The sequence below is a fragment of the Cebidichthys violaceus genome, unplaced genomic scaffold (genome assembly GCF_023349555.1).
Source record: "Cebidichthys violaceus isolate CVI_PGR_0920_01 unplaced genomic scaffold, fCebVio1.0.p SCAF_7, whole genome shotgun sequence".
NCBI lineage: Eukaryota > Metazoa > Chordata > Actinopteri > Perciformes > Stichaeidae > Cebidichthys > Cebidichthys violaceus.
The window spans coordinates 1,974,909-1,984,544 of record NW_027176927.1 but is presented as its reverse complement, the minus strand read 5'-3'; the positions used below and the strand labels follow the sequence as shown (position 1 = coordinate 1,984,544).

The window sequence follows — 9,636 nt, the reverse complement described above, 5'->3', positions numbered from 1 at the left end:
GCTCATAATACTTTTGCACTTCTTTTTCCTTTCATTTTCTTGAATGCAGTATTCTTACATTGTGTTCTTGCAACTTTTACTCTGAAAGGAACTGAATACTTATTCCAACTTTGCTCATGTGTAATCAGATGTCATCAGATTGAAGGATGCTGAACTTCACAAAGTCATTTGATCGGACAAAAGATACATTGAAAATCAGGAGACGTGGACACGGCGTTGCTATAAAGTAAATCTTTAATTTGGTTTATAGTTTCTGACGCCATTTCATTTCTGGTTGTTAGTTTCACTGGTCATTACAGGAATGGAATGCTGAAAGCTGAAGAATAATCAACAAGAAAGTGCACACTTGTTATTTTTCGGATTTGTACATATATAGTAAATTTCTAATACATCTTTTTTTTCTTTATTTTATATATATATTTATATATATATATTCCCATTTATGTGTATATAAAATTAAATAAACCTCTTAATTATTGCAACAACATAAATTCAAACATGAAGATGAAGACAAAAAAAAAAAAAAAAAAAAAAAGAATAAAAGGGAAATGCAATCCACTATTTCATCAGGTTAACATTCACGAGGATTTAAAGCCCCAGCCTCTCTGCCTGAGGACTAAAAGCCCCGAATACATCCCTGTTTGTAAGGCCCATCATGAAGTACATTCCCTTTCCCTGTGATGTGTCACCTGATAACCAATGCACAACGTGTACACTACATTAAAGCCACTTATTGCTCTCTTCAACATCGGCGTGTTTGAGATAAAAAGGTACAGCTCTGTTAAAGTGCTCGTGTGGTGAAAGGTGGTGGAGAACGATGAGGTAAAGGAGGCAGGAAAACAGTCTCTGGGTGGTGGAGTAATGACACCGAGGGGACCATTAGGTCGATGACGCGCGTGTGTGTGTGTGTGTGTGTGTGTGTGTGTGTGTGTGTGTGTGTGTGTGTGTGCGCGCGCGTCATACTGTGATGGCCGCCTCTATAATTGGAGAGTGTCATCCGCAGTCTAACCGTTAGGCCGGTCAAGTCTTACAGTACTTAAAAGGAACAGACCGGTGTTTTAAATGTTTCAGCACACAAATCATGTGGTAACCAAATTAGTGTTTTTCAAAGCATGGAAGATTTTGTATCTGTGTTTTTCATATTTTTCTGGCAACCATTCATCTCCATTCATTTTACTGTCACTTTTAAAGAATAGTTTTAGCCCATACGTACGTTGAAGCAGTTTTCGGTCACTAATCGTTTGTCCTGTTCATACTGGGCCTTAAAAGATCTCCTCTGAAACCATTTTTCAATGTAATTGATGGAAGACAAAATACAGTTCCAGTGTTCCACACAAGATAATGTGAGCTTGAAACAGCAGTCTAACGTAAACAAATAAAGTGGCTATCTTCCAAACGCAAAGTCTTTATAGAACAAAAAATCCCCTTTTGTGTTTCATCTAGCGGAGCTGCAGAGGAGGGATAGTAACACAAAGGGGAAGTTTCATACGGAAACACTGCAACTTTGGAAGACAAACAGAAGACGTAAGAAGTCTCTCAGACTGTTGAGGGATAATATTATCTTTGGCTCGACTTAAGAAATGCCTTTTCACACAGAATGACGATCTCTTTACGGCTGCTATGGACAGGAAGAACAAAAACTCTTTCATGGTCATATATGTCAATATAGATCTGAAGTTGATTTGAATGAATCTGAAATGAAACAGACCTAAAAGTCGACCTGAAGCCAGTTTAAAGTCTCTACAAGGTTTGCTATTCTCTGGAGAATTAATGGAAACTGATGGTTGCCTGGATACCAGGGAAAAACAAACTAAAAGAGTTTGGTCCGCATGCGTAGCTGGTTGAAATTGTTGCCTTCACTTTACTTTTCCCAGTGGAACGGTCTAACAGAACGGAATTTGGGTTTAAATCTCATGAGCCGTACTGTTAGAGTGTATAGATGTAAATCCAGACACTTTCTGCTTGAGCCTGAACTCCACAGTCCAAACATGAAATGCAAAAAAAAAAAAAACACAATGAAGTTCTAACCTTCTGTAAAGCACATGGAGTGATGTAATGCACATGAATCCAAATAAAGCACTTGACTATGAACATAAAGGGACTTTTTGTGACAGAAATCCCCGTAAAGCTCCCAAAGAACATAATTGTACAACAACGCAGTTGCAGAAAATAAAGCACATAAATAAAGCAAACATGGAAATAAAAAGTCGTAAAGCTGAAGCGAATGCTGGTGAGGCAACAGTGTTTTTGTAGTTCAGTCCAACACATTCAATAAAAACATCTGCCATGACTTTAAAGCAACCCAACACCCAGCGTGGAAATCAAGAACAGCGAGCGTTCATTTGAAGATGGGAGCGATTTGAATCTGAAGATTTTCATTTGTTTTAAGCGTCGAGCGAGACAAAGGCAAACATGACGTGTAACAATTAAATCGGTTCTTCTGTAGGCTGTATGGCTTAAGATTAAGGTTTCCTGCACCAAACATTTCCCCCACAGTGGGAGAATGTTTGCCCAAAAAAATATGCATTTGGTTTGAAATGGAAAAGTATGAAAATAGTCGGGGTTTCTTCTTCTTCTTCTTAAGAATGTAGAAGTGTCTGGGATAATGTGACGCTATCGGGGGTTTCATTCCTCTTGATTTGAGGTTTGTCTTAATCTGAATTGGAGGTTTTTTGGTTTCTTACATTTGATCACATCTCCCCAAGCTAACCGAGGACTTTGATATGAAAAACACAACTCGCATATTCTCTATGAGAGACACCCTACTTTGCATTCACACGTTCACAAGTGGGAGTACGTTTAGAAATTCATTACTTGCCGCAACCTTCCTGAAACCCACTTATCAGTCTCTGCAGAGCAGTTACGGGTTAAATGAGCAACAAAACCGCCTTTAAATGGAATCAAAGAGCATCTGGGAGGAGGATTTAGAAATACTCCCAAGAGCAGCGCATTAAGAGGACCTCCACGAGAGAGAGAGAAACACTTCTCAGGCCTCTTGTTGCTGCAGAAGTATAAATAAATGCAGGAATTCAACGCTGCGTGTAAATACCACTGTCCTCTAAGCAGCAGTAAAAGGAGGATTGGAAGGCGGTGTGTGTGTGTGTGTGGGGGGGGGGGGTGTACCGCATGTCATTTGGCTCGTCACTTCAGGGTTTTAAACAACCCTTCTGTCTTCGACCCCGTCCCTGTTGACATTTCCAGCACAGTCCTCCGCTGCGACACTCACGTCACGCGCTGACATTTCCGACAGCAAATTGAATTTGGTCCAGACGGGGAAATGAGATGCTTTAAGGTTCGACCCTCCCATCTCTCAGCTACAATTACCCTTTCAGAAATTGGGAAGCAGGAAAAGTACAAGGGGCAAAGAAAAAAAAAAATGGCTCCGAATGCGCGCTCGACAGCGGCGCACGCACGCTCGCGTTTGCACGTTTAATACACTCAAGATTTACATGAGCGCATTTGTGCGCGGACAAAATATCCTCTTATCCTCGCTGTGGCAAGCCATTCACCGACGCTTAAGAGGAGAGGAGTTAAAGGAAATGAGCAAGGCTGTCAGGTGGTTGTGCTCGTTCCCCTCAGCCTTCTGGATGTAAGAGGATCAGGGAGGATTCAACGGCCACTAACAGCGAGAAAACAGCCAGAACACTGGAGCAGTGACTCAGTCGGCCTACTGCAGAGACGGAAGTGTTTCAGTGTGAAAGGTTGTTTTCCCAGAGTAAAACCTGCAACTTATAATAGACTCGGGTGAAAGAATACTTGTGGGTTTACAATCTAACTGTTGTTTGATGTGGCCCACGAGATTTGTCTAATTCAAATTCACTGAGCGGCTGAGTAAGAAACGACGTGCAATGTATTTCACACACTGTACGACCGGATACGGTACAGTAGAGAAACGAACCTACGTCAGCAACAACCACGCACCACTGTGTTCTTCATGCAGATCACTTCTTAACCGTTTCCTTTAATGCCCGTGTTTGTCTTTAGCAGTGGTTCGCCTCAATGGGTTACATGTTTACAAGATGACATGATTTGAGTTTTAAAGGGTATTCATAAATATAGGATATTATAATCAATTTACATATTTTACACATCTATACTGCATAGAATTACTTTTTTTTTTTTTTTTTTGTGCCATGAGATGCCTACAGTCTTTGGCCGTGGCTACACTCTGTTCAATGACACTGCTGTGTTCGGATGCGCCAGATCACAACTCGTGTGTGTTGTATTATTAGTTTTGTGGTCAAAAGGAGCAGCTATAAAACGGTGGATAAACATATTGAATTTATGTTGTTGAATAACTTCTTCATAATAAAAGTCCCCTCGTTATTTTGTTCTCTAAAAAGCTTTTGTTTTGAAGCAGCGACATCAGGTCGGGTCTTCACCAGCGGTGACGTAACACGACTCCCTTCCCTTTGCTCTCGATCGGGAGAGGAACTCCCGTGCGGAGAGGAAGATGACGGCGATCGGATGACGATAGTGTAACCACGGCCGTGAATCTTTTAAGACGTGAGGATGGATTTGTACTAACTAACCTTCACTCTCTGTGTAATGAGCTGAGTAGTGATGTAGAGAACAAATGCTTCTAGTGGCATGTGAGAGAGAGAGAGAGAGAGAGAGAGAGAGAGAGAGAGAGAGAGAGAGAGAGAGAGAGAGAGAGCTATTCTGTCCTGATATAATAAAATCAGCTCTGAAAGTTAAAAACATGGTGTGAAGGTGACTGTTAGATGGGCACTTATTCGTTACATAAAGAGCATCAACTACTGCTGAAAACTCGACCACTACATGAGTTTAGCTTTAAAGGGTGGTGGTGGTCTAACATTGAGGTAAAACATAAAGCGTCTACACTGAACTGTGACACAACATGTGATTTAACTTCAGAGGACGTGGATGGGGGAATCAGGCATGATCACCGACATCAGAACATCTGTGCTACATCACTGGCCGTCGCAGCTTCCCAAAACGCTGGGCTTCGCTCCATGTTTGTAGGTCCAAACGGCTTCATACGACAGCAAGGGGGTTCTGAGAGTCCGCGTAACTCTCTCTGCAGCAACAGAACCCGGCCGAAGGTCTGTAAGCACGACTACGAACACTGGATCAAACTCAAAACAGATGTTAGTACCCCTGAAAGTAAAAAATACGTTTAAAAAAAAAAAACAGATAGAAATGCACCAGGTGAAAAGGTGTGACGTAAAGTAAGGCCAAATATAAGAACACGAAATGTTTGAATATCCAGCGAACAGTGTCAGTGAGATATTGGATTAAAACAAGCACCTTAAGCACAAGTGCTATGTTCCAAAGAGAAAACTAGATTGCTTTGTCGATTAAATTTAGGACTAGAGGCCCAGCACGTCTCAAAGGTATCTTTAAAAGACAGAAAACAACAACTATGCAGTCATTAAAAAAAAAAGGAAAACAGTCTGACAAGTAACAATGATATTGTCTGACACTGAAACAGTCCAGACCTTTGGTAATGCATAGTTCTTTCCTGAATGTCTGAATGACTATCAACCATAAACTCCACCATCTCTCAGATTGCAGCTGTTTCGATCCCGTCTAAAAAAATACAGAGCGATGATAATTAAAAACTAATGGCTCTTATATTTCTGCTCAGACGATCTCCGTTTGCATTTTTTCGTTTGTGGTTACAGCAATAGCAGTTTTGGCTTGTTTGGCGTTCTGAACCAAAGAGATAAGTTGGAGTGGAGCAGTGGAGCAGCGCTCCCTCTACTAGGCGAGGGCGGGCACGCAGCCCGACCCCTCCCGATCCGGTCTAGCTGTGTCAAGGCAGGAAGGGTTCGTCCTCCTCCTCCTCGTCTGCGCTGGGCCCGGGGTCGCTCAGGCACCTCGTCAGCTTCTGCTGATCTCGACCTCCGTCCGCCTCGCCTGGCTTGTTGGCGCCACTCGGCTTCATCATCAGGCCCCGGTCCTCCTCCTCCTGCTGCTGCTTGCTGGCCGCTTTGAACTCATCCATCAGGTTGACGGAGTCCGGAGACTGAGGAGAGGCCAGGTCTACCTGGATGGTCGGCACGCTGTCCGACTCCGGCTTCACGCTGTAGGCTTGTGGGTCTGCAATATCAGGGAATTAGCTTTACCGAGGCTTTAAAAAAAAAAAAAAAAAAAGGGATTGCATTTCATTCCATCAGCGTGCATGAACGTACGATGTACAAGGGGAGGAGAATTATGGCCAACAAAGCTACAATCACTGCACAAACTCGAGGCTGCAAGACCTTTCCAGATGTTTCACGACACGACAAAAAACAACGAGCCACAATGATTTATGATGCAACACATGCGGGAAATAATTCCACTTTTAGCTAAAACTCATGAAGCTGAAATTCCAACACACATCATGCTCGACTCTAATCAGGTCTTTGTTTCTTGGCTAAAGTAAATCATCGGCGTTTTTGGCCTCATGTCATGAGATCCCCTCGTTAGTGATGAGCGATTAATGAGTGTTAACAAGCAACACAACCGACACATGCATGTTAGGATCGCTACGGGGTTATCACAACTCAGAAAAGGAGTCTCCTCTACACTCACTACATACCTGGACTGCTTTTGTTTCCTTTCTGCTGCTGAGCAGGTTTGAAATCAGTACCTCTGCCTAAAATGAAACCACACACTGGTTTACATGCCGGCTGCCACATGCAAACATATTTCCCTGAGCGGGGAAATATCTGCGGCTGCAGGCTTGAACAGTAGCAGTGCTTTCTTACAGTGTTTATTGTTTCGTGAAAGCTGCCATGAGAGACCTAACAAAAATGTAACGTCTCGTCATCGTGGGTGCCGTCGGTGGCGTAGTGAACCTCCTCCGTTTGTTTTTACGCGGTACCGTTCAGTACGATGGTGCGTTTTGCGCTCGGCTGTGGATGAAACGGAAGAGTTTACCTGAGGCCAGTCTGGCTCGACACATGGTCGGGGAGTCAGGCAGAGCAGCGGGCACCGTCAGGTAGTTCTTCATGTCTTTTATCTGGGAACACACAGGGACGGTGGTTGTTCATGGGATGATTTAGGCTTTCATGTAAACAGGAAGTACACACTCTGCTTCATTGAATTGTTTGTAGTGCAGCAGTTCGGTAAGTCTCTTTTCGTCAATACCTTAGAGAAACTTCATTAAAGTGACGCGTCTGTAGAAATGGTCTACGTTGGCTTCTAGCACATTCAATTTACCCAGAAACAGTCTATTTTCATTATGTAATTAAAGGCTGATGAAACGGAAGTTAGTGGTCGGGCCACTCAACCGTACCAATAAATCAGACACAAATTTGTGTCGAGAGAATGTTTTCAGAAGACTTTAATTAGAACACAAATCATAAACTTGGCAAATCATTTAACTGCTGGTGGTCCGGTATGAGATGAGAAAAGCTGTTGTTCATCTGTTGCTTGTTTTTCGGACTCTTCAGTGTTTTCTGCTTTTTGTTTTCGTGCTTCATAACGTCTACTTTGTTATACACCAGATTACGTAACAGGCACACTGCTACGGTATCACAAAATGTCTTCTTCAGCGTTGACTTATCAGCAGAATGTTGTTTTGTTTAAACGATGCCGTGACGAGGTGTCAATCAAATTCGATAATGCAGACACAGCTGGCTCAGACTGATTCTTGATTTAAGAGGCGTTGCCCCGGCGCAGAGTGATAATCATACCTTCTTCTCCAGCTCAATCATCTTTTGCTGCTTGATAAGGAAGTCACTGAAGCCGTCCTCGTACGGATCCGCCACCAGAGTGTGTCTGTTGTAGGAGCGCAGCTGAGAGACGACACACAAAAAACAACTCTGTTTAAGAGGACAACCTGATGACTGACAAATACGAGTTGTACAGTTTTGTTTATCTCTAAGACCTGCAGACCTTTACTCAGATCATGATGACCACAAGAGAAAATCAATGGGAAGTGCTTTTCTGTGTTCCAAAAAAAAAATGAAAGTATTATGATCGATGTATGAGCGGAGCTACTGATTGAATCCTAACTCTGTCACAATCAATACGCTACACTGTAGTCTAATACCACTTTGTTTATCAGTGCAAATCAATATGAACAGTGATACGCTCCGAACTCCCGGTAATACAATCAACGCATCTCTAGCGGATCTCGCCGTTCACGCAGCGGCGTTTACCCTCTGCCGTGTCCTCTGCAGGTTACTCCTCAGGATCTTCCTGATCTCCTCCTCTCGGCCTTTAGGCAGCTGGGACAGAGCTCTCTCTGCGGGCTTGGCGGGAAGAGGCTTCTTGGGCTGGATGTTCCTGAGAAATACGCAGAAAAAAAAAAAAAAAAGAGAGTCAGGACTATCACAGTCTGTGTGACAGAGACGCGTGTCTGCCGTGAGCGCTTCTGTCGGGGCACACCACAAACTGTCGTGATAAGAATGACATTATTTCCTCCCGGTATCCGATGACTAAGAGAACGTTTGGGTTGTCACTGACAGCTTGTGGAATTAAACAGCCAACGTTAGAGCTGACATTAGCTCTTTCTGTAATGGATACTTCGTATCAATAATGTAAGTGTGCTTGTTAACTGTGAAGTGATGTTACAACTGAATTCTTTTAGCTGACACTCCTGTCCTTGGTTTGGTTGCGGTAGAGTGAAAGTCATTTCTACGGCGATCACACTCATTCTGAACACTGTGCTTCTCTTCCTGTGTATCCGACTTCCTCCAGCATTTACTTACCTTTAGTGAAGTACGACTAATGCACTCACACTGGGTAATAAAACTGCCCAATGCTTAATTTAGCATTTAATCACCGACTACTTGCTACTGCAGATGTGAAATTAATGAGACCTGATGATAACCAAAGACTCCTCGCCCACTTGGGGCATTACAAGATGACAGAGAAGGTGATGATAACAGTGCTGCTTATGTAATACTGGCTACAAAACAACTGGAGCACATCAGTGCTCGTCAAAGAACCAGCAACCTTCCAATCATCAGGCAGCCTCTCCACCCTGAAACCCACCATGACGTCTCTGGATGAAATCAGTAAGGTTGTGCAATCTTCCTTAAAAAGACTTTTTTTAATCGAACTATGAAAAAAAGAATAAAAACTCATGAAGTCATTAAAGCCATCCACTTATTAAACATGAAACGACTGTGATTTTAAAGTAGGTTGTTTCATTTACAGCTTTGACAGAAACTACTGTGGTTCAAGGGCCTGAATATATCACAATGCATCAAAGTATCTTTTGATCTAATCGGTATATGGAAGGTATTTTATTTTTTGTAAAACATTTAAATCTTCTGCAATCAATAACTTTTATAATTACAATGTATTAAATGGCATATTGAAAGGTGACACTCACAGAATTACAACACTAATCTGCAGCTTCCATTGACTTTATGAAGATGTAGCAAGTTTCAGCTCATTGTTTAGCTGTCCGGCCTGCAGTTTTAAGGTTTTGTTCAACTCTTATAGCGTTGTTTAGGTCAAAAATGCTATAATAATAATAATAATAATAATAATAATTCACTGTACACTAGCTGCTCAGCCCCAAACAGTAGACAGACAGTTAGTGACAAGCTGATGAACGTAGTAGAGCATTTAGCAGCTAAAGAGACAGATATTTCCCTCAGGACCAAAATCAAAGCTAAAAGAGGGATTATTGGTGTAATATTCATCAGGTGGACACAAACATGACTGCTG

General features: G+C 42.4%; 1 protein-coding gene across 3 annotated transcripts in view; it reads right to left on the bottom strand.

Moving 5' to 3' along the window:
- Positions 1-216: 216 nt before the first annotated feature.
- The window catches only part of slc9a1a (solute carrier family 9 member A1a), a 30,464-nt gene continuing 21,044 nt past the window's right edge, over positions 217-9,636 (bottom strand). Inside the window, exons 9-13 of one of the 3 annotated variants that reach the window (XM_068735058.1) lie at positions 8,115-8,241; positions 7,647-7,748; positions 6,889-6,970; positions 6,548-6,604; positions 217-6,066 (exon numbers count right to left, since the gene is read on the bottom strand). In XM_068735058.1, the coding sequence (XP_068591159.1) occupies positions 5,780-6,066; positions 6,548-6,604; positions 6,889-6,970; positions 7,647-7,748; positions 8,115-8,241 (655 nt within the window). In that variant the 3' untranslated portion in view covers positions 217-5,779. Of the gene's footprint in view, positions 6,605-6,888; positions 6,971-7,646; positions 7,749-8,114; positions 8,242-9,636 lie in introns of all 3 variants that reach the window. The other 2 variants (XM_068735059.1, XM_068735060.1) reach the window with 2 other exon arrangements.